Below are 25,024 nucleotides of genomic sequence, written 5' to 3' on the forward strand. Positions count from 1 at the left end.
AGGGAAATCCCAGGGCAGGGGGAAGGAAAAAATGAGGCCACTCATAGACACAGAGGTGGGTCTATCACAGAACAACAAGCACATGAGGGTGGAAGAGAGGTGGCTCTTGTATCCACAGCAACACCTGCCCACACGCTGGATGCTCACCTGGTCATGGAAATCCTGCTGCAGGCCACACCAAGCATCCAGCCAACACCTCTGGGGTTTCCAGTGTCCTTGAAACAGGCCAGACTTGAGCTGGGACAGTGAGACCTGCGGAGGAATCAACAGGGATTGTGAAGAAGGAACCCCATCCAGGCTGTGCACGTGGCCCTCGGGGCACCTCCATACTCACCAGTCCTGTGGACACCTGCTCCCTGCTGGACAGCAGAAGGAACATGGCTTCCAGGTGGGAGCTGCAGAACAGGCACATTTATACCCCCAGTGACTCCAGGGGAGAGTGACACAGCTTAGAATCCCTTTGAGGGCCTTCAATTAACCTTAACATTTAATACTCAAGGCCAGGTTGGACAAGGCTCTGAGCAACCTGGTCTAGTGGAAGGTGTCCCTGCCCATGGCAAGGGGTTGGACTGGGTGACTCTTAAAGGTCCCTTCCATCCCAAACCACTCCGTGATTCTCTCACTCAATGAAGAACACACACAGCTGCTCATCTTGCACCAGGTTCTATGTATTATCAGACCGGCTGACAGGTAATAACATGTCTTCTTTAGCAGAAAGCACAACACTGATCAGTAATTATTAAAAACAAACACAAATTAAAAACAAAACCCCAGCCACACATACTCAATGCACAGATCTGCCAGCAGGTGAGTCCCTAGATGGCAATTCCAGGAGGGAACCCTCCCACTGCCCAGCAGCTCGGGGTCTGTGCCAGCTGCTCTAAGCAGGGTAGTCCGTGATCACCTGGCCTCTGAGAAAGGTTTTTTTTAAAAAAAATAAACACCGTACCCTGCTGGCATGTGAGCCAACAGCAAGTACATCAGAACTCACCCGAAAAACAGACAAGTTTGCTCCTCACATGAAAAAGTATCCAGGCAAGTTGCCTTTCTGTCCTGTAACACACAATTCTATTGGGCTGTCGAGACAGTAACATTGCTGTAGGTTGTTTCAGTTTAATAAGGAGAGTTTGTAACCTCTCTTTTTAGGTTTTAAGTTCCCAAAACTCCAACACTTGCTTTTATGGCCTAATTAAACAGGTCTGCAAAGAGGTTGTGGGGATTTGCTTTCCTGAAGGAATAAACTGAGGCAGGGGGTAAAGCAGGACATGACACCGACTAACTCCCCCTGTGTTCCCTTCAGGGAGACAAATAAAACCAACCACCTGCACTCCATGATTTTAGACATGCCAAGACATCCCTTCTGGACTGGGAGGCCTTTTTAGATGGGATGTAGCAAGATTAGAAATGAGCTGGGGGAAGCCAGCACTGACTGTGATGGGGGAGGACGACAGAGGAGCGCTGCTCCCCTGCACTGAACATTTTTGGGAAACACCTCGATTCTGACAGAAATCCCTTTGGAAAACAAATCCAAATCCCCCAAACGCTCAGCAGAGAGGGTGGTAAAAGCCTACAGACCTACAAGGAGTGAGGCAGCAGCCCAGGTACAGCCATCCCAAAAGGCATTAACACTTGTACACCTCTATATATTAATCTTTATAAATACAGTGTTCTACACGAGGAACTGAAGAAAGATGTCATTCCAGGCTGGTATTTTGTTTTGTTTTTTAGCAAAAGCTTTCCAGGGGCTTTTGTTCAGCTCTCTGCCAGTCTGGAACACTTGTTCTTTTTCCTCCTTCATCCTCCACCCTGTCCTCAATGGCCCGGGCAGGCATCTGGTCCGACTGCTGCACTCGGCCATTGGAAGCAGTGGGAAAGGAGACCACATGAAGAGCTGCTCTACAACTTTCAAGGGTGAAAAGCAAAAGTGTGAGGCAGGTTCAGCTGTCACAGAGTTCCTGGGAAGCGGGCAGTCATAGCTCATCCCTGGATGACGGCGCGTTGAGAGACGACTGGGAAGGCAGGGCATCCTTGTTCTGGGCATCGCTGTGGATCTGGCCCTGCTGCCGGGATTTCCAGGAGTGTGTTCTGTCCCAGTCCGTTGACACGGTCTCGTTGTCCCAGATGGTGGAGGTCTCTGTGTCGCTGAGGTAGCCTGGCTGCCCCGTGTAGTGGGTGGGGTAAACAAGCAGGGGTTCTGCCGAAAAGGCTTTCAAGTCTCTGGACTCATAGTACTCCATGTACTTAGTGCTGCAGAGGGGAGAAATGCCATCAGAAACAGAGCAGATCTTCACTGGCACTAGGCTTGGGAGACAGGTCAATCCACTGAGCAGGGGGTCCCAGGGAGTGGGGGTAGCTGCTGGGGTACAGCCTGGCTCTCTACAGCCAGAACCACATGCCTCACAACCACACAGCTGTACAACCAAACCCTGTTCCCACAGACAGTCAAGCCCCTCAGAACCAGCCCATAACCCCCGCCCCAGGCAGGGACACCCCCCACTGTCACTGTCACCTTCGTCGATCTACGTGGGGAGGGTGCAACCAACAAGCACAAGGAGTCCCCACTAAGTAGGCCACCAACATGATCCAGCTCAAGACCAGCCAGCAGGTCCCAGCTCGTGTCCCCCTGAGCCATGGAGGCGCCTGACTTACACAGGGTGCTTGTTGTACATGACTGGCAGAAATTCATCCACGGGCAGCATCTTGCCGAAGGGCTCAGCTCCGATGAGCTTCTGAGCCCCATGGAAAGAGATTGCATAGCCCAGGGTCCAGTAGGAGTAATCAGCTTCCACCAGGTTCCTGACATTGGGAACAGCTTTCTCAGGCTCCTGCACCTGCATCCTTTTCCGGCCAATGTAGCTTAAGGGGTGAAAAGATTGAAGAGATTGTGATCAAAGTGAGTTGGCAGCAACCAGGATCACAAGACTGTGTCAGCCAGGGCAGGGCAAAGGGTCAATCCAAGAAGCAATCCCTGACTTGGCTCACAGATTTCTGTCCTGCACCTCTCCCAGACATCCAAGTCTTAACCCCATGGGTGGTACTGCTGTGAAAGGCTCCATAAGGAGCCTCAGCTCCATAAGGAACTAAGACGACACGGTCCAAGGCTCAGGACTGAGCTGTGCCAGTTCCTCTGTCACAGCAGCATCTCCTACGCTGCTGAGATCAGCCAATGCTGCCCACAAAGGGCAGTGATGGTGCCCACTGGGCATCCAGCACCAGCCTGCCCCAGAAGGCAGATCTGCCCCGATGGGAAGAGCCACTGAAGTGTCTGCCACTGTCCCCTGCACTCCAGCATCAACCTGCAGCTCCCCTCTGCCATGACCCAGCAGTGCTGCCAACACCCCCACATGCCCAGGAGCTCCCAGATGGCTGAGGACCAGGAACTTACATAAGCTCCCAGTCTAACTGGGCTTGTTCAATGTCATCCATCAGCTTCATGAGCTTCCTCTTAAACTGGTGCTCAAAGCGCACATCATCCTCAATGACGAGTGTCTTCTCCAGGCCTCTGTTCACCACCTGAGACAGGGGGGTTCACAAATGAGCACGGTGGCCCACGTGGGCAGCCTGAAGTTGACGGTATGGACACCTTCCACCAGCCCAGGTTGCTCCAAGCCCCGTCCAACCTGGCCTTGGACACTTCCAGGGATCCAGGGGCAGCCACGGCTTCTCTGGGCAACCTGTGCCAGGGCCTCCCCACCCTCACAGCCAAGAATTCCTTCCCAGTATCCCATCTAACCCTGCCCTCTGGCAGTGGGAAGCCATTCCCCCTTGAACTGTCACTCCAGGTCCCTCTCTAGCTCTCTTGGAGCCCCTCTAGGTAGCAGAAAGGGAAAAGGGAGATGTGAAAGCCGAATGCTGTGTTGAAGAAAACCCCTGTAACCCAAGGAAATCAGTTCCATCCTACACTTCCAGAAAACTGTACTGGGTTTCATGCTCTGCCCCAGGACTGGCTGCGCACTCACAGCACCTTCCTGCAGGAATGCCAAGGCACCCAAACTCCATACCTCCTTCCAGATGTAATAGTGGCTGAGGAAGCAGCCGATCTCTCCTCTGGTCAGCGGCCTGGAGGAATACGGGTCCCGGTATCCCGGGAGCATTTCGATGCTGAGAGCTTTGAGCTGACTCGTGTTCAGTGCTCTGGGAAAGACAGAGTATCTATCACCATTTCAGAAACACAAGCCAATTCAAGCCAGACACAGGCACAACACAGGGAATGCTGCTCATGTTCAGGAAAAAGCCACACCTCAAGAAATTCCTCCACTTGTTTTGCTCAAAAACACGGAGGAAAATAACTTCTAAATCAAGCTGATAAATCATATCCTTAACTCTGCCAAAGACTTCTCGTGAGACCACCAATTTTCCTTAACTACACCAAGTACTTCTTGTGGGACCATCAGCACGTCAGGTGCTTGGCTTCAATTATTTTCCTTCGATTATTTAGCCTAAGTTTATTTTCCTTGGCTAAGATTATTTTCCCATCCTTGAAGGGATCCCAAGTCTCCAAGACCACTAGATGGCATGTGGGTTCCTGTCTCTCTGAGGCCTTTTTGCAACTCATAGACCCAAAATTTTGGCAGACCTTGATTTTTCATTATAAAATGATCTTAACATACCTTAGAATCATGAACCATTTAGGTTGGAAAAACCCTCTAAGATCAAGTCCAACCATTAACCCAGCACTGCCAACCCCACCATAAACCATGTCCCCAACTGCCACATCTACAGATTTTTTGAACACTTCAGGGATGGGGACTCCACCACTGTCCTGGGCAGCTGTGCCAGGGCTCAACAAGCCTTTCTGGGAAGAAATTTTTCCCAGTATCAAACCTAAACCTCCCCTGGTACAACTTGAGGCTGTTCCCTCTTCTCCTGTCCCTTGTTCCCTGGGAGCAGAGCCTGACCCCCCCAGCTCCCCCCTCCTGTCAGGGAGTTGCAGAGCCAGAAGGTCCCCCCTGAGCCTCCTTTTCTCCAGGCTGAGCCTCTCCAGCTGCTCCTCATCAGAGTTGTGCTCCAAACCTTAGAGTAAGCTTGGGAAGGGCTGGGTCAGGGCTAGTGGTAGCACAGCAGCTCTGTAGCCCTGGGATGGACAATGTTCTCAGGAGATAACTGCACAATTCACAGAAATCAGCACAATTTTAACCTGATTTTCACCTTAGTCTGAACCCCACTGCCCTGGTTCTCTCATAGAGACTAATTGCAAAAGAAGAAAGAAACAGAGCAAAACTGCCCCAAACAGCTGTCAGGGGGATAAAAGGGGTGTTCACCTCCCCCTCAGCCCACACTGCCCCACCAGAAGGAGGTCAGGGCATCCAAGGAGATGCTATGAAGCAGTTAAGCACATCCCACTCATTGAAAATGTCATCAACCCCAATCAAAACTCACTTTCCATCCACAGCCTCCACTATCTTGACTGCAATCTCCTGCTCGTAGAGAGTCCGCAGCATCCGATCCCGCCTGTCCTTCCGGCGCTTCAGATTGATCATGAAAATCTGGGTAAGAAGAGAAAGACATCAGCCTCCCTGCTGGGGAGGGAGGGAGAAGAGAAGTCTTGATCCACTCTTCTCCAGCAGCCCCTCTGGAAAAGCAGGTCTTGTGAAAATAACAGGTGTTTTTCCATTCCAGGTTGCTTAGAATTTGTCAAAAAATTGGGAGTTGGTTTTGAGTTGAAAGCCTAGAGGTTCGTTCTCTTCCTAAACAACTACTTTTGATGGATGTTCACAGGGGAAACTTGCTCTTTGAGGGTGAATAGAAGGGAGGGAAGACCAGTTACAGCCAAGTCTATAATTTCCAAAGATGCAGGATGTTTAGGTTTATATTAAACACAGAGTAACGGAGCCACCTGCAGCCTCAGTCCCACAGGAACACTGACCCACAGTGCTGCCACTGCCTGGATTGAGGACTATCAGCAGGGCCACCATCCCAGTACGAGGTCACGGTAAAGAGAGGATTTTTGTAATTACTTCAGGCACTGAGAAGCTGCTGCTGAGAGCCAAGGCTGGGAACAGAGATGTCTGGGCAGGGCTCCATCCAAGCCTCAAAAAGACTCTGGAGGGCTGAGGACTGAAGCCCTCGTTGCAGGTAAACCTCAGAGGCTCAAGGATACTTTTCAGTCCCAGAAAGACAAGTACAAGTGCAGTGTTGTAGCCCGAGGAGCAAAACCTCATCCCAGTAAGAAGCGGAACAAATTCCAGCTCAGGACAAATGCAAAAATAATAAATTGGATAAATAAAGTGCAGCCACAAAAGAAAACATGGAAAAAACCTGGACCAGCTGTGCCCTAAACACAGATGCTCAAACACACACAGCCGGGTCGGGTTTGGCTTCACGAGTCACACAAACAGATGAAGCAGAACACAGCAAGAAGACAAAGGCTCCCCTGATCCCCACGGCTCCCTCGGCCACGGAGCCAGGGCCTCCCTGGCAGCTGCACACACAGGGGCTGCTGGCTCTGGGAATAACACAGACAGCAGTTCATTAAAGCATGGCAGATCCCTCTCCCCCCTTCTCCCCCTGCATGGTTTGCTCCCCTCCTGAGGGTACCCAGGGTGAGCCTGCAGCCCCCAGGGTGAGCCTGCAGCCCCCAGGGTGAGCCTGCAGCCCCCAGCTGCCCCGGGCTCTCCAGTGTCTCTCTCAGCTGAGAGAAATCCTTCCCTCCTGCCACTGGAAAGCAGGAGAGCTTTCCCAAAAGACCAGTTTCTGTCACAGCTGGAAGGACGACCAAGCTGCTCTGCGGAGTCAGATGTAGAGGAGACAGCACAAGAACTGGGGAATTAAATAACCTGTTTTTCAGCCTCACTTCTGCCATCTCCTCCTGGCTGGATTAAAACACAGAATCACAGAATGGTTTGGGTTGGGAGGGACCTTGAAGACCATCTAGTTCCAACCCCCTGCCATAGGCAGGAACATCTTCTACTAGACCAGGTTGCTCCAAGCCCCACATCCATACTACCAAGAGAGGAAGACCAAAGGTTCACTGGGCACTGCCCCTGCACCCAAATCTGCACTCCCAAACAGGGGTCTTGTAGCAGGTACCAAGTGCCCACAGATGGCCACCTTTCTCCACAGCAAACATCAGACCACTCCCTGAGCCCTTCCCCTTCTGCTGCCCTGAGCTCAGCAGTTCTTCCCATATACAGATGGCTATTTTTTCCTTGCAAAAGGTTTCAATCCAAAAGATGAGTAAACAGGTAACTATGCAAAAAGATAATATACTCCAAGGGAAACAGCTGGGAGCTCAGCTACAGGGAGAACCCAGGTCCTCCAGGTGATGAGTGGGAAGACAAGACAATAAACAGCAAACAGGGTCCTTACTTCATCAAATCCCATCTTGTCAGGGTGCTTTGGAGGAACAGAGATGTACTGAGAGGGTTCGACGGGAGGGCGATCGACTGAAAGAGAGCAGAGATCCCAAACATCACCCCCATGTACAGCCTGCATCGTTTCCATCACAGACCCCAGGGAGTTGGGATGAGGAGTTAGTGCAGGATGGGTACAGCAGGGAGCAGCCACATTGCAAAGCCAGAGCCAGCAGCCATGTGCCAGACAGACAACACGGTCCTGCAGCACCTCTTCCACATGAAAGATGCATTTGATATGGGGAAGTTGAGGGATTTTGTGTATGGGGCTGACCTGATCAAGAAGAGCTTACATTCCTATGTAGAAAAGAGGTGGAAAATGGAAAACTGCATATCAAAACAGCATGAGAGCAGTCAGATCAGGATGCAGACCACCAAGGGAATGAGAGCTGGGCCAGTGGCAGGAGAGCTCTGCAGATGTGGAGGGATCCATCATGGCAAGGGCACAGCAACTTACTCATGGCCTCGATCAGTGTGTGCACAAAGTTCTCAGCTTCTTCCGGCAGCGACTGGTGTGGTTTCAGGGGCATGGGAAGGAACCCGTAGTGTTCACGGTTGCAGATGAACATCTGTATTCCTGAGGATCACAGAAAAGCAGAAACTAGAATCAGGTCTGTTACCAGCAGATTTCATTGCTCTGTGGCTACGTAGCCACAATCAAACTTGTGCCAGGACCTCAATCCCAAAACGTTCTGCTTCCTAAGCAAACAACTCAAAACCATTTCAGTGCCATTTGCTGTTCCACCTGGCTCCTGGCTGGCAGCAAGGAGCCTCTCCCATGAAACCAATCCCAGCTTGCTCCCTAACTAACCCTGCAAAGATATGAACTGACTGGGAGAGGAGGAATGGCTTCCCACTGTCAGAGGGCAGGGTTAGATTAGGGATTAGGAGGAAACTTCTCTGTGAGGGTGGGGAGGCCCTGGCACAGGTTGCCCAGAGAAGCTGTGGCTGCCCCTGGATCCCTGGAAGTGTCCAAGGCCAGGTTGGCCAGGGCTTGGAGCAACCTGGGCTAGTGGAAGGTGTCCCTACCTGTGGCTGGGGGTAGAATGAGATGAGCTTTAAGGTCCCTTCCAACCCAACCCGTTCTATTCTTTATCACTGCTTCCTTTTGCTTTGGCTAGAAAATAAAGACAACACATTTTCACCTGTGCTGGCAAAGGACTTTGATGAATATGTACGACAACCATCTTAGAACTGCTAAGTCTACACCAAACATGGTCCTTTCCTCTCCAAGACTACTTTTTACTGTGCCCTGAAGGTTAGAGGAAAATCCAAGAGAGAGACTCCAGCAAGAAGAACAGATGCTTTCAAACAGAGGTGATAACAGAACATTCTTCTACTCAAAAGCTTTTGCAACTGCTTTTTGGAGGGGGGAAACAAAGGGAAGCTGCAAAGCCTCTCCTAGCAGCAGGTTCCTTTGCAAGGAAGAGACCCACCCACTGCCTGTTCACTGGGAGCATCCCAGCATCAGCAAAAGGCTGTTCCCTCTGGGATGACAAGGATTTGCTCACCACTGGCTGTAACTGTGGCAGCTACTGGGCCTGATGTCACATCCGGCAACACACTCAAAAGCCACAGAGAGAGAAGCCAAGGAAAGTATTTCTGTTGTTCCTCATCGAGTTCTGGTAAGGTCCTTTATTATCTAACCCCAATCAGAGCTGCTAGAACCCACACAACCGGCAAAAAAAATGCCTTTCCTTTTCATTTTTTTTTTTAATGGAACAAGGACAACCACCCCCCTCCCTCTAGGAAATAAATGAAAAGCAGACACTACCTGGTGTGCTGATGCTTTCATCTATTAGTTTCCCTAATCCCTGGTATTTTTAGCAGAGCGGAATTGTCGGCACTAATGACCCCAGTGTTTCTCTCATTTTAAGTTCTGCAAGTAAATTGCTGGCTATGCTACTTGCCAAAACACATTCAGCTGTCAGCTGCAATTTAGGTAAATGGCAGAATAAAAAAATACTACCTGCTGACATTAATGGGTTTGGCACTGATCTAATCAACTAATCTTATCTGGCTCACTGATCTCTGTTCTTACCTTCCGCTGGCTTAAACACACTTAATCTGTGCAGATTCATGCCAGTATTCCTGTTCTTTCTGGGATAAAAGTTACCATATAGGTAAAGTTCCCATAAAATGGGGAGGGGGACTCTCTCTCCAGCTCTCTTTTTATAATAAAATTGGATGATTGCTACAGAAAAACGACAGGTTTTTGCATTATTATTATTATTACATTTTATAAGCAGTGCCCAGGATTCGCAACCATGCCCTAAACCCATAATTAAGGAACCTAAATTTCCTCCACATCCCTGTGACTGGACCTTCCTGCTGGCTGCTCAAGGGCTTCAGAGCCTCAGGCTGAAAGGCAGCTCAGGAGATCACAGAACGGTTTGGGTTGGAAGGCACCTTAAAGCCCACCTCATTCCACCCCCTGCCATGGGCAGGGACACCTCCCACTAGCCCAGGCTGCTCCAAGCCCTGTCCAACCTGGCCTTGGACAGTTCCAAGGATGGGGCAGCCACAGCTTCTCTGGGCAACCTGTGCCAGGGCCTCACCTCCCTCAGACACAAGAATTTTTTCCCAATATCCCATCTAACCCTGCCCTCTGACAGTGGGAAGCCATTCCCCCTTGCCCTCTTACTCCAGGTCCCTGTTCAAAATCCTTCTCCAGCTCTCTTGAAGCCCCTTTGGGCACTGGAAGGCCGATCAGCCTGGCTCAACACTCCTGTGAGCACAAGGGGCTCTACAGAGTACAGTGCTGGCAAAAACACACCCACACTGAGTTTCACTGAGTCAGGACTTCCACCACGGGCCACATCCTCTCAGCAGAAGTGGGACCATCTCTCTGAAGCATCACAAAACAGTTGCTTCCAGAAGTAGATTCCCTGCTGAAAATCAATGGCTTGATCTGAGGCATTAAGCCCAGTACTTGCCCTCAACAAAAGCCAAGATTATTTATGACTTCAGGGAACTGAAATTACTCCAAAGAGAAGTTTACCTCAAAGCCCACACATTTTTCACATTTCTGAAACATTTTGTCATCCTGTTATCCTGGGTGACAAAACTCAGCCCAGGACACGAGCCAACAATCTGAGCAGATCAATGGGTCAGACAGCTGAAGCAAAGCCTTTCATGTCATGGGTCGGTCCTGGAAAAAGCTAAAGTGCTCTAGGATGGAAGGAAAAAATGATGAGTTTGAATCCCTGAAATATTTCTGAAACAGCTGGAGCTAATGCACTGCACTTACCACACTGGTGGGATGCTGCATTTCTGGGAGAGCTGGCACAGGGAAGAAGTGGGGGGACAGTCTGCTCTGCTATCCAACCTTAAACCTCAATTCTCATCTGGAGCCAAGATGTGGCACTTGGGGACCTGGGTTAGTGGTGGGCTTGGTAGTGCTGAGGGAATGGTTGGACCTGATGATCTGGGAGGTCTTGATGCTGTGATTTTATACCGACGTTCTGACTCCGAACGTCAGGACCACAGAATTGCTCTGCACATCTCACCTCTGCCTCCCAAGGACTCCAATTGCAGCTCTTGCTGCCTCTACTCCATAATTTGTCTTATTTGATGCTCCTCATCCTCTCAAAGCTGATTTTAAAAATGCCCTGCTCAGTCTGCCAAGAAAACACCATCTTTTTTGGTGCTGTCAAGACCTTCCAACCAGAAACACCCCTAAAAGGGAAGGTACAGACAGCTGGTGGCTGCTGTGCTGTCTGGGAACGGTGGGAAGGCAGTCACAGCCCGCCTTCTCCGCAGAACAACTGCCAACAACAACAACAATCCTTCTTCCCTTGGCTTTCTCTCTGCCTGGCTGTCCCCCAAAGAGCAGCTTTTCCTGCTTACCTTAACTTCTCTTTCACAGAGGACAGGTAGCACCAACTGCACATCACTCAGGGGACTCATACACAACTTTTTCCTGCTAATTCACCTCAGCAAGTCAGCAACCCAGTCATGATCTCTGAACAGAAGGCATTTATGGGTGTCACTGAGCTTCCACCAGTCACTTTTTCCTTATAATGCCCCAAACTGTGCCCTTTTCAACACAGCAGGCAAAGAACACAGTTGGCCATCACATTAATGTCCTTCTTGGGAGTTCCTTTCAGCTGCAACACTGTGTCTGCCAGCCTGGACTTTGTTGGAGACAAAGATCCACTCTCCGAAAATAAATGGGACTAAACATCCTCACCACAAGGACGAACAGCAGCAGCATCAGGCACTCAAGGGACAGTGATGTCTCAGAGACACCTGGAGCTCTCTGCAAACACCAACAGCCATTCCAGGCACAGGAAGAGGACATGGAGGTTGTGACTTGGCTGAAAAGACCCCTGTATTTCAGGGCTAACTGAAATCCTCCCACTGTCCAGGAGAACCTGATTCCAGTATTGGCCAGAGTGGTGTCCTTGCTGTGCCCCAGGGACCTCAGTGCTCTGTGTTCTCCCAAAGTACCCCTGACACAACATGAAGCACAACAGAGATTTTACTGCTCTCACACCAGCTCTAACTGGCTCTTGCCTGCAAAAGATTTCTTCTCCCTGGAAGTGTCCAATCCAGGTTGGACGGGGTTTGGAGCAACCTGGGCTAGTGGAAGGTGTCCCTGCCCATGGCAGGGGTTTGGAACAAGATGAGCTTTAAGGTCCCTTCCAACACAAAACATTCTGTGACTCTGTTCTTTAAGAAGAGTCTCTTGCCCTCACCCCTTTCCTCATGGATCTTCTGGAAGTGGCAACTTTAGATACTTCACCTACAGACTTCACAACACCTTCTCTGTTTCCCTGCTGTGACACAAACCATGGGTGGAAGCCACACGTTTTGTCTCTGAAATATTGCCCCCAGGCCAAGAACAGCTCCCACATCCTCTGAAGCCAGCTGTAATCCAAAACTGCCTTTCCAGTCACTTGCTGCTGGTTATCCCTGACCAGATCCCAAAGAGGAAAGGGAACAGTGTCTGAACCCCCCAGTGAAGTTAACACAGGACTTTTGGCCTGTGAACTCACAGTAGAGGTCTCTGTGTCTCTATGAGTGAATCCTCCCCAGCCAAAGCTCCAGACATACCTGCTTGGCGACTGGAGAAGGCAAAGACCATGATATCATCAAAGCTCCAGGTGTAATCCTGGTGGGGGGGGTAGAACATCAGCTTGGTGGAGGCCTCCTTCCTCAGGTCAATGAGGAACGTGGAATGAATCATGGGGACAGCAAAACAGCCCATCCTCTTCCATTCCCGAATCAGGGGATATTCCAAGGTCCTTTTGTAATAGCCCTGAAATCACAAAGAGGGAGTTGCTTGAGAGATTCCTGTTTCAGAGATGCTCCTTTGCAAAAGTTCTCACCCTGAGCTCTTCCCAGCAGAGGTGCATCAGGGCTCAACTCTCAGCTTTTTCAGCATCTCCCATTTGAAAAGGGCTCAGTCAAGTATTTAGAAACAGTCTCTATCCCAAAAGTTAAAGACTGACCTTCTCTTTCCTTTTTAGCAGTTCTTGGAGACCCAAAACTTTCCACTGCAAAATTCCCCTGCAATGGACCTTCAAACCTCAGACTATATTCTCCTGGCTCTCCAAAAACCTCTTTTTTGTTCATAGACTCTCCAGCCTGATCCTTGAAGTTGCTGAGCCTGAGCATCCATGATGTCCTCCACGTTTATCAGGCACAGATATGTCTCACAGAACAGGAGCTGCAAACTAATTCTGACTATGACCTTAAAAAAATGGTTTGTGTCACTGCAGTGTAAGAATCCCTGCTTCCCCCATCCCGGGGCAAGTAGGTTTAATATTCACTCCTGAGCCTGTCTGGGGGAGGCACTTCAGTCAGCTCATGGGTAATTCCCTGTACCCAGGAGTTCTGCCAGCCTTCCAGCACTGTGGGGTGCAACACCCACAGTCTGCACCTCATATGGCTAAAGCCATCAGATTTGGAAATAAATGCACTAAATTCCTCCAGAAAGAAAATCCTGAAACACCAATTTGACATCTGGATGGCTGAATCCAGAGCAGATTCCGGGCCTTACAGAAATGATGAGTCACTAAAAGAAGTTAAAGCTCCATTTATACTATATTTTCCATAAGCATCCAGGCAATGGCTGAGTAAATCATGGCAGAACCACTCTACTCTGAGCTGTGCAGAAGCATGTGTGGTGCATCTGCCTGTTTATGCATCTGTCACCCTCCCCTCTGCCCTTCAGACACCTTCTGACCACACTGTGAGGACCAGAAATCCCAAACACAGCAATCCCAACTGCCATGGAAAGGAGCGTGCGGGTAGAGACCTGAGCAGCCAAAGGAAGGGTTAACACATCCAACCTTTACCAGACATCCAAGAATGCCCACAGGTGACAGACTGTGGAAACTAAACTTGCCTCCTCCAGTCAGTTGCCCTGGAGTGTTGGGGCTGTTCACTGCTCATAAATCAGGGGTAGTCAAGAAAGACTCCAACTCATCCGTGCTGCTGCCGTGCTCTCTCTCCCAAGGTTTGCTCCATGACAGCTCAACGTCAGGCTGTCTGGAGCTGGGTTTGGCCTGCCGTGGCTCAGTGCTGGAGGGAGGCTGTGTTTCAGGGCATGCTCCAGCTGTTATTCCCTCCCCGAGTCCCCTGGGAGAGCAAGGCTGAGCACACGAAGCCCTGGGACTGCGCACAAAAACAAAAAGCAGCAACTGAGAGAAAATGAAAAATAAAAGAGCAACTTTGCTGTTCACTTAAGCAGCTTTTTTTTCTCCACCAAATTCTACAAGATGCACTTGCTGCAAGGTTTTTCCCTCCACTTTTCTCAGCTAATGCTGGAAACTCCCCACTGGGGAGGTAGGGCTGAGGCTGGTGCACACGGGCAGAGATCCACTGCAGCCTGTGGAGCAGTGCTGACTTACACCAGTGGAAAACACGGCTGACCCAGGACTTAGCCTTAAAAACCTTAAGGACACTCCATACCTTTGCTAGGAAATTTATATCTTCCTTTTAAAACAAAAACTGAAACAAGGAAACACACCTCCCCACTCCCCTTTTCTTATCTCCATATTTACTTCCCAAGGATTTGGATAGTTCAGGACCTTTCTCTGCTATTTTTATTCAAATACTTAGTCTGAACTGTGGAACTCCCTGCTATAAGATAGTGTAGGTGCCAAAAAATAGATTCAGAGAGTGATTTTTGGAGAAGAAAAAAATCTCTGAGAGATTTAAAGACAAGTATATTCCTCAAAAAAACAGAAGGGGATTGCCAGAGGATACAGAAGTAATTCGGGCAAGTATCACTCACTTTTTTTGCATCTGCAGGGAACTGTCACTATCAGATGGACCTTTCCTCTGACCCAGTACAGTTGTTATGTTTTCATCCTGCTTCTGATCCCTACTTGTGTCCCTGGTAACACTGGGAAGTAATAATGATGTTTTGTGCCAGATAAATAGAGGAAATGGGAAAATTGAGTTTGCTCTTTATTTCACTCCAGCAATAACAACAATTAGAGTCAGATTAGGTCTCTGGAATAAAGCAAGAGGGTAGGGAAGGGCAGGAATGTGGAACTTGCCCCAGGGAAGCTCAGGGATGCATATGCAGCTCAGGATTAAACACATTTGAATATGCAGTAGCTTTATGAATAAGGAAGCAAGACTCAGGCATGGAATTAAGAAGGAAACCCTTAAGCTTTCCAGGGCAAACAGGGAAAAATTTTCAAGAGAATACACACTCTTTTGCTATTCCAAAGACACACAGCTTAGGATCTTGACTCCTCAAAGGATGACAATACACAGGTCAGCAGCAGACTGGAGAACAGGTCAAAAAGCTGATCTCATTACTGAGGCTTACCTGGGAGAAAAGGCATTAACTACGGTCCCCATTTCAGGCTGAATGTTTTGTAAAGCCCATCCAGAGCTTTATCAAGAATATTTCAAAGGAAAAAAAGGCAAAGAAACACTGTGACAACAGATCTGCCTTCTATACATTTGATTCTCTTAGCAAAACCGTTTTATGGACAAGGTGACTGTACTGGGTTTGGTTGTATGCAGTTGATTTTCTTTAAAGCTGCCTGGATAGTGCTGATTTTGTATCATTTGTTTGGGGTTTTTTTTCTCTTTACTTATTAAATTATCTTTATCTCCACCCATGAGGGTTGCTTTTGGGTTCGTTTGGGTTTTTTTCCTGCTTTTGCCTTTCCAATTTGCTCCTTCATCCCACTGGGCAGGATCCAGCAAGTGACTGGGTGGGGACTTACCCACTAGCCAGGTACACACCACAATGATGTAGGTCAGCTTGTAAAGTGACAGCTCAACCTCATGCCGGCTTTAAAATAATGCTGTTTCTACCATACAGTATTTTTGTGTCTGATACTTTCTGTGGTTTGAAAAGGTAACATGAAACTGATTTTTTAGGCTCAGCACCAGTACCAGTTTTACATACACACCTCAGCACACACACTCCCAACAAGGTAAAGGGTGTTTTTAAACTATATCTGTTTATAAGTGAGAAAAATAACATACACAAGAGAGCTGTGGAAAGAAAAGCAAACTCCTCTCGGATTAGCATCACTATACAGGAAAACTAGCCCAAAATTATGCACCAAGAGTTTTTAAGGCCATTACAGAAACACATGGAACCACTTTAAAAAAATTCTGGTCTGCATATCAGTATTTTTTGTGTAGTTAGTGGGATTGCATCACATGTCAATACCATCCTTGTACACCTCAGAGCTGCAGTAGCTTCTGATCAGGAGGACACTACAGAAGCAGATGGGAAAGTCCACAGAACAGAAAAAAAAATGCCCATTGCTCCACAGATACAGGGCAGGAAGCCTTTGAGAACACAGCTCACACAGTCACCTAACACCCTTCATGAGGTCACTTGCCTGGGGGGTGATGCCACACCAGAAGTTGGAGTAGAGGGAGCGAGATTCAAGCATTGGTGCCACCAGTGTCTTGTTTTCTGCTATCAACAGGTTCAGGGTTTGTGGGTTGGTCAGTAAATTATCTGCATCAACAAACTAGAGGAGGAAGAGAAGAAGACATTCGTTAACAGATGAAATGATATGCTTCCCCTGACACTTCCTTGGGAAGGAGGCAGCCAGAGGCACGTGATCAGCAACAGTGTGGCCCAGGGCAGTGACTGTCCCCCTGAGCTGGGCACTGGTGTGGCACCTCAAATCCTGAGTTTTGGGCCCCTCATGACAAGAAAGACTTTGAGGGGCTGGAGCGTGGGCAGGGAAGGGAACAGAGCTGGGAAGGGGCTGGAGCAGCAGGAGTGGCTGAGGGAGTTGGGGGGGCTCAGCCTGGAGAAAAGGAGGCTCAGGGGGGACCTTCTGGCTCTGCAACCCCCTGACAGGAGGGGGGAGCTGGGGGGGGGATTCAGGCTCTGCTCCCAGGGAACAAGGGACGGGAGGAGAGGGAACAGCCTCAAGTTGCACCAGGGGAGGTTTAGGTTTGATACTGGAGAAAATTTCTTCCCATAAAGAGTTGTCCAGCATTGGCACAGGCTGCCCAGGGGAACAGCAGAGTCACCATCCCTGGAGGAATTTAAAAGCCATGTGGATGTGGCCTTGGCAGTGCTGGTTTAATGGTTGGATTCAATGACCTTAGAGATCTTTTCCAACCTATACGATTCTATGAGTCAATAGCTGGCAAAAAAAACAAACCCCTAACAGTGAGCTGGTGGGTTTGGCTTCATAGGGCACACTGCTGGTACCAGCAAGCCCAGGGGCAGCTGCCCCTGGGACACGCAGTGAGATGAGAGAAGATGTGGAGCTTCCCTGACTCCACACAACGTTACACCAGCACAGGGACAAGGGAGCTGAAAGGGAAAACAGCATAGCTGAAAATTCAGGACAAGTTTATTCTGTGAAAAGGATCAAGAACGACTCAAACTGGCCTCACACCCTCACCTTGCTTGGGGGCTGTGGGAACATCCCCATTAACTGCTACTGCAGAGACCAAGAGCAGCATCTTCCCACAGTTGCTCTGCAAAACTATTCCCTTACATTTCATCAGGTGGGTTTCAATCTGGGGGACCCTTGCAGGTACCTCCCACCACCAGGACTATGTTCAATTCTGATGCCCATGGAGAAAGCCCTGAGCTTACCCCAGGACTCACCTCCACAGCTGCAAAGTCTCTGGCTCACAAGATCAAGAAATGACCCACAGCATCTCCACTTGTCTTTAGATGCAGAGAAAACTTTTTGACAGTCCCCAGTATCCAAGTGACCACCTGAAAAGCTTTTGCCTGAAGGCAGTTAATAAGTCAAAGCCTGTATTTACCAGGATGTAGTCTGACCACTTCTCCCGTGCAGCACGCAGGGCAGCCTGGCGCAGCTTCATCACGTGAGTGAATCGGGAGCTTGGCCAATGTTTTGGACCAATTTCTTCTGGGTAAGATCTAGAAAAGGAAAAAAAATTGACTGCAAAACATGTCTGGGCCTTATTACACCAGTCAAAAAAAAACAGAGAGAGAGAGAGAGTTCCCTTGATGCCTTCATGCCGAAAGGAAAACAGCGTTGAGTCACCTCAGGCAACCCAGGAGAGGTTTTGAGGGAGAATGATTCCAAGTTCTGTGCTGGCATGAGCACAGAGGGCACCAGGGAACAAGCAGTGCCACAGTGTTTCCTGACAACCCAGCAAAGCAGCACCATCCAATCCAGAAACTCCTTCGGCAGAGGGTACCCCCCAAAATGAACTGCAGCTGATTTACCCTGTCTGACCCTCTGGTAGAAACTCATCTGCCCTCTGGGCTGCAAATCCAGCTCCCTTCAGCCCTGCAGAGTCAACAAAGCTGAGATGTGAAGAGGAAGGCAATCCGGATTCCATCGGGGTCTGGGCATTATTAGGAACTGTTAACACATCCCAGGAACAGCTCTCAAGTCTCCAAACACCCAACACCCAGCCCCAGGAGCCCCATCGCATCACCACAGTTGTGTGCGTGGCTCTGTTCCCAGGGTCAGGTCCAAAAACAAAGGCTTTGTAACAAAGATGTAGGGAAACTTGGGAATAGATCCCTACGTGGAATAAAAACACAGGACTTTGAAACAGCACCTCTATAAGCCAGGGAAGGAGCTAAGAATTTCAAAAGCTTTTGGCAGAAATTAAAAAAGCCAAGTTTCACAGGAAGAGAACTCAATTCCAATGAAAGGATTAAAAATGTCAATAAACCCCGTATTCCCTGTGGATTTATACCACAAATACCCAACCACTGCACTGAGGACCTTGAAAATAAAAGCAAGCCTAAAGGAAGGGGAAACTGATGTAATTTTCCTTGATGGAAGAAATAGAAAACAGAATAAAACCAGGAACAGCTGATCTTAAAAATAAATAAAAATTAAAGCAATAAAACCCCAACACATCATATTTCAAAGCAATGCTCCTGCAAATCATGCAAAGGCATAATATACTGAATTAAATCTAGTTCTCTGGCTCAGCACTTACTGAATAGTTGATGTCTCAGAGCTTTCATACATATTACAGGAACAGGCTACGATTTCTCTGCTTCCTTGCAAATAAAGCATGATAGTTTAAATTCCCTGTAGCTCTTGATGTGGCTTGTTTACCACGCAAAGAGAGCAGCTGCAGATGCTAAATAACTGAATGGAAAATGCTTTCTTCGAAGATTTGCATGAGCTGCTTTACTGAAGTCAGAGACCTCTTCACAGAGACCTTACCTTACCTTTTCTTCATAAGAACACAATTTTAATGGGACAGACCTCACAAAATAAATAATCCACATTTTAATGCTTGGACATCTAGTACAACTCCTGCTTTGGAAACAGCAAACCAGGTGAGCCCCTCGCTGTGGTACTCACTGGGGTTCCTCCATTGGTCTCCACTCCACATCGTGGTAGAGGTGCTGCACGTTCTTCAGCCACTCCCTGAGGATTGCTGTGGTGTTGTCAACATTGTGGTCAGTGGCTGCCCTGGGAAAGCAGGGGCAAAGGAAGCATGTTAACACAAGACTTAAGTCCTTCGCCTAAATCCCTGTTTTATCACTGGAAAAAACAAGACAGGATGTTGTGGTTCAAGCCCAGCTGACAACTAAGCTCTCAGTCCCACTTGCCCTGTGAGATGGGGAGGAGAATTGGGGAAGGTAAAAAACCTGTGGGTTGAGATAAGAACAGGTTAATAACTGAAACGTGCTGATAGAGGAGGGAATGTTTTTTCCTCAGGGCTGAGCAGCAGAGCTGCACAGACTGGAACAGGAGGCACAGATCCACAACTCCGACAGCAACCACGTGGAAACGTTCCCAAAGGAGCCACAGGCTCCTCTCTGCCTGGGATCCTCAAGGCTTCAGGTCCCAGGGTGAGCAGGCCAAGTCACATCCCAGCTGCTCCTCCCCAGCACGCCTTTCCCTGGGACCAGGGCTTTGCACACCCAACCCCTGGTCACTCACACGGCCATGGCAGATTCCACAACAAATTCCCACCAGTGAAAGGGCTGCTCGTTTTTCCTGGGCGGAAGGCAGGACAGCACAGCCCCACAGCAGAGCACAGCTCAGTAGGCTCCACTGGGAATTTGTAATCCCTTCATATTCCTCTGGGAGCATAAATACTCCTAAGAGATCCCACAGAGACTTTAAAGATAGTGTGGAAGACATCCCTCAGGGGAGGGTGCTGGAAGCCCCCTCAAGTGCTATAGATTTCCTGTTGCATCCTCCAGCTCCAAAGACACAAAGGCACTTCCAAGAGCATCCTCCACCCTGCTTCAATCCAGAGCTACCTACAGTCAGGTGAGGGCACACGGAAGGGACAAAGGGAGTTCATCCTAAACCCCAGAGCTATTCCAAAGCCTTATCAGGAAAATACCTCCACTCCAAGTCAGTGTATTATCCTATAGATGAAAACCAGGGCATGAACCCTTTTTAGTTCAAACCACTGGAAGATATAATTCCCATGAGGTTTAGCCTGCTTTAAATTAAAAAAGAATCAAGAATTCAGATTTTCAGTTTATTTATAATCAGAACACCATAATCACTTAAGGCCAGGAAGACTATTTGTTGAATATTTATTTATTCCTGTCTATTGAAACAATAAATAATGAGAGTTCAGCAAATGAAGAGAGGCTGGTTCCTGTGTCATTAACTGCTCTCCTGTGACAGAGCAAAGCCGGGCTTAGTCATTGCTTTTGATCAAGACCCTGGGTCAGACTGCACTGTAGATCTAGTCTGCAATGATGTTCAAACTGGACTAAACTAGTCGTAGTGCTGACTTGGTATAAGTCCAACTTGCTCCATATATTTTTGGGATGAAGTTCATCCCCTTGAGCCCCTTTTCACATACTTCCTTGGCCTCCCACACCCACCACGGTGTTCTGCTCTCCTCCCACGCTCCAGCTGCACAGTCAGCAAACAACAGCTCCAGAATTCCTAAAATACCAGAGAATTGTGAAAATGGCTTTATGTTCATGGTCATCACTGGAGCTGCAGTGGCACCAAGAAGGTCTTGCTATACAGTAGGACCACACTGCAATTAGGCCGCACACAAACAAAGCAAAGATGATGGTGGCCACCCTGATGAACATCATAGCTCATCCCACAACATACTCTTTGCCAGGTCCAGACTAACCTTAAGGATCCTGCAAAACCTTAAAGTAAGCACACAGCTCCCATAGACTCGGGTCCACATGCCTCTTCCCCCTCAGCAAACCTCATCCCAGTCCTTCTAAGCTCACTGGGGACACATGAAGGGATTTGCTACAGTCTGGGGAGGGAAAGGGGAAGCTTCAGCTGCCTTCATGTCAAATTAATCCCAGTTTTATGTTGGTTGGTCCCATCTCAGCCAGGGGATCCCTCTACAACTTTATGCACACACAAGCCCAAAATGTATTAGATGGGGAGCTGTTTGCAGGGATGTGCACAGGAAATCCAAATCCAGAGCTCACAAACGAAACACAAACTTCCTTGACAATGTAAAAACGTTGAGCCATTCAACCTCAGAGAAAATTATTAACGTGATGGAAGGCAGTTCCTCAATCGCTCAGAGTTGCTTCATGAAGCCCAAAACTCTGACTGGCAGAAGAAGCTTTAAAGTGGTTGGCAAAGTTACAACAAGACCTTCTTTGCTTCCCGAGGCACAACAAGGGGACTGAAGGTTGCTCTTCCCATCACACCTGGAGTTCTCCATCCTGCTCCTGGTAAGACAACAGGCCCTTGACAAAATTCCCCCTGGAAGACCCCAACAGCTAACGTCCTCCAGCCAGAAGTGAAACACGTGAATGGGAGGCTAAAGCAACCTCCAGATCTACTCACAAGGAATCTGCTAGAAGAAAAATGGCATTTTCCAACCCAAACTGTTCCATGAGTCCATGATTTTACTACCCAGGCTGCAATGGTGATACACAGAAGGTAAATTCACATTTCAGCAGACCTTTCGAAGACATTGGTGAGACAAGGCTCTGGCACAAAGGACAGACTGCTTTCTCCAGTAATATCCACCCAGCAGCAATTCTAAGCCCAAAAGTTCTCAAAGGCAATAAAGTTTGTTCTGCCCTGGATGAAACAAGCCCTATGACTAGCAATTTGGCAAACCTTTGTTTTTCCCAGCTTTAAGCCTCAAAAACCAACCCAACCAAAAAAATAACAAAAACCAAACCCAAAAAAATAACCCTAGCCATTCCCAAAGCAATTACCACTATTAATTCCAGAATAATTAATTTAAGGTCAAACAAAATCAGCACTGACTCCTATCGTAGTATCTGAACCAGCCCACCTTTCCTCTCAGGAAAAAAACCAGGCACCTTTGGTGTTTGCAATAGCACTGTATGGAAAAACAGGCACATACTTATTTTCCTCTTTTTTTGTTTAATGACAACCCCTGCACAAGAAAAACAGGCATATAAAAATGCAAGCAGGACTTCTCACTGGCAGCCAGAGCTCCTCGAGCCATGAGAGGCACATCAGGACACTCCACATTATAAACACTTCTATAACAGACACTTTGTGGGACCTCAATGTGTCTCCTCTGTATGTCCTGTGAGTCAGTTTGATGGTGAGAGTACATTCGTAAGAGATGTTATCACCTCTCCTCTCTTGCCTGTCCTGGAAAACTGTTTTTACTACATCCTCTGATCCTTACTGGTCCATGATCTGCACTTGATAGGGAAAGGAGAGTGGATCCCTGCAACCCAGCTCGGCTCAGCTCACTCAGACACCAGCATGGCCCTTAGGCTAAGGCAGTGCCTAGATTTTTGGTGCATTTTTTGGAAGCAGGTTGGTGAGCACAGCACTATTATTTGAGTGAGAGCCTATCAGCACTACTGATATCTACCTGGCATCAGGTTCAAATCATGGTTTTTGAGAGCATCAGTTGGAAACATTTGTGCAGACAAGAAGCAGCAGGAGCTTCGAGAAGATGTGTCTAGTGCAAGAGCACAGGAAGAGGAGAGGAGAGGTGGCTGGAGGAGCACAAGTATTTCCCATCATTCCCAAACGTTTCACCATCTTCATGGCTCTCTGCTGGATTCGCTCATGTTTGTTAACATCCTTCTTCACCAAGGGGGCTCAGAACCAGACGTGGTGTTTCAGATGTGATTAAACATACCCTGAATCACTGCCAAAGGTTCTTTCCTTCCTAGGTGCAAGATGTGCTGAAGCACAAGAGTTTCCCTGCAGGCACCTCTCAAAGCCAACGCACTCTGCCTGCAACCAGTGACTGGGGGAGAAGACTGAAACAGTTGGTTTCTCTCAAAAGAGACAGATTACATCCATGATGGTTGCACTAAAAAGGAGGCAACTTCATTTTCAAGAGCTGACTAACAACATCCAGAATTTAATTAGATAAAAAAGGTCCCCTGCAAGATTTACAATCTAAAGCCTGTGCAATACAACCTGGAAAAAATGGAGTGACAAGGAAAAAAAAATTCAAATTCCTGCCAAGTTTTTCTGAAAAGAAAGTTTAATAAATAAACCGGAACACATCTCCATATGGACACTCCTGTTCCTATAACATGGCAGCTTTTTCCACTTGGATTTAAACCCATTTACCATAAACACAAGTTAAATTTTTGAAAAGTTTGAGGGGGAATGTTCATATAGGGGCTTTTGTCAGCATAACTATCACCACTGCAGTATTTACTTTGGCTTTAACCAGTAGTCATATCATGGACACAAGCCCTCATTGTCCACACTCAGCAAAAGCACCCCCTCCCAAAAAACTCACGGATCATGAATAGAGGAAAAGTAAAACACGACATTAAGCACCTACTGTTTTAACTAAGTAATGTGAGTAGCAGCACATGAGGAAAACAGGTCCTTTTACAAACTGCTCCTAATTTTAGCTTGATAATGTCTCCTCAACCTATGTTTGCAAGGAGGAGCTAATTTAAACTTTGATGGTTGTTCTCTTTTCCTCTCCAAAAAAGGAACTAAAAATACAAATAAAAGTAACAATGCTCCTTTCTCACTTCTTCACACTCCAGCCTGCTCTCCCAAGCTATTTGCAGTTTATTTACCTCAGGCACTGGGTCAGAGAAGAAAATTTTTACCTTCACCTCTGTTTAGGAAAAATACTAGAGGACAAAACCCACCCTGTGTGCTGCCGGCTTGTCAGAATATGGGTCATTCTGTGACACAAATTGTGGGAAACTCCACAGCCAGAGGGCCCTGCAGTAATTTTCCTACCAAATTCAACATTTACCACCTCTTCTCTTGAGTAAATGGGGTGGGAGGGACAGCTTCAAACAGGGATCAGTAGTCCACCTTCAAGATGTGTGTGCTGCAAAGTTAGGAGTGGAGGCAGCCAGCTTTCAAAAACAAAAGCTCTAAGGAGGATCCTTTCCCTTTCTGACAGTGTTTTGAAGACTGCTGGGCTTGAGAAAGGTGTTGAGGAACTCAGACACCCAGGTTCAAGAGGGCCCTTCCCATCACCCCGCTGAGAACACAGGAAGGATGACAATGCTCAGGATGCTGCTGGTGGTTGGGGTTGCATTGAAAATGGCTCACATGAAGAGGCTGCCTGTGGCTTTCCAGGGCTCCTGCTGCTTCCACATACTGTAGAACTGAGTTGAGCATGTAACCAAGTCCCAGGGAACCCCAGGGATATTCGTTTTAGCCGTCTCCCTTGGTTCCTCTCTGCCTGCAACCAGGGATCCAATTCACCCACAAGGTTTGCTATGGGATGTAGTCCAATACTGAGTTTCATTGAAGCAAGAGCCATAGGTTGGCCACATGCCCTAAACCCACAGGGTCTCATCCAAAGCAAAGCCCAAAGTCAATGGAAAGCCTATTAGTAGATCACTCCTAACAACTGTAACACAGAAACTGGTGACAAAAGCACCAGTAGGTCCCCTTGGCCATTTTCCACAGAGCTGAGCAACAATAAAGCATTCAGAGAGAGGCTCAAAACACAGTGATGGAGGAAGCACATTTCTGTGTGCTGTGTTCCAGAACTTGTGCTAACAGAGGTGCCCAAATATTCAAGAACAAAGTTCAGCCCTCAGAGCAGGACTCGGTATCTTCCTGACCATTTTCAGCCTTGAGCCAGCAGCAACCAGGCACTAAATGGGGGGTTCCCTGATGCTCAGGGAAAACACCAAGGATTTCAAACCCCCCAGCATTAGAAAATCCACACCACTTCATGCAGCCCTAACCATAACTAACAAGTTACGCATGGTTTTTACCACAGCACTAATGACATTTGATGAATGGAGCACAGGATGTGAATTTTAACCTCAGAATTGTTCAGACCCTGCAGCAATAGCCTTCAGCTTCCAGTTCCTT

At 48.1% G+C, this 25,024-nt stretch overlaps 1 protein-coding gene across 1 annotated transcript; it reads right to left on the reverse strand.

The window, feature by feature from the left end:
* Positions 1 to 647: 647 nt before the first annotated feature.
* On the reverse strand, positions 648 to 19,222 carry COLGALT2 (collagen beta(1-O)galactosyltransferase 2). Its single transcript, XM_008930825.3, has 11 exons — positions 19,118 to 19,222; positions 17,583 to 17,700; positions 16,181 to 16,315; positions 12,411 to 12,615; positions 7,810 to 7,929; positions 7,309 to 7,385; positions 5,380 to 5,486; positions 4,002 to 4,134; positions 3,386 to 3,513; positions 2,650 to 2,856; positions 648 to 2,247 (listed from the first exon to the last, which is right to left on the reverse strand). The coding sequence occupies exons 1-11, from the start codon at positions 19,129 to 19,131 to the stop codon at positions 1,971 to 1,973; spliced, it is 1,521 nt and encodes a 506-aa protein (XP_008929073.2). The 5' UTR covers positions 19,132 to 19,222; the 3' UTR covers positions 648 to 1,970.
* Between the last annotated feature and the right edge of the window lie 5,802 nt (positions 19,223 to 25,024).

This window comes from Manacus vitellinus, unplaced genomic scaffold, assembly GCF_001715985.3.
Source record: "Manacus vitellinus isolate BGI_N305 unplaced genomic scaffold, ASM171598v3 scaffold_68_pilon, whole genome shotgun sequence".
NCBI classification, from domain to species: domain Eukaryota; kingdom Metazoa; phylum Chordata; class Aves; order Passeriformes; family Pipridae; genus Manacus; species Manacus vitellinus.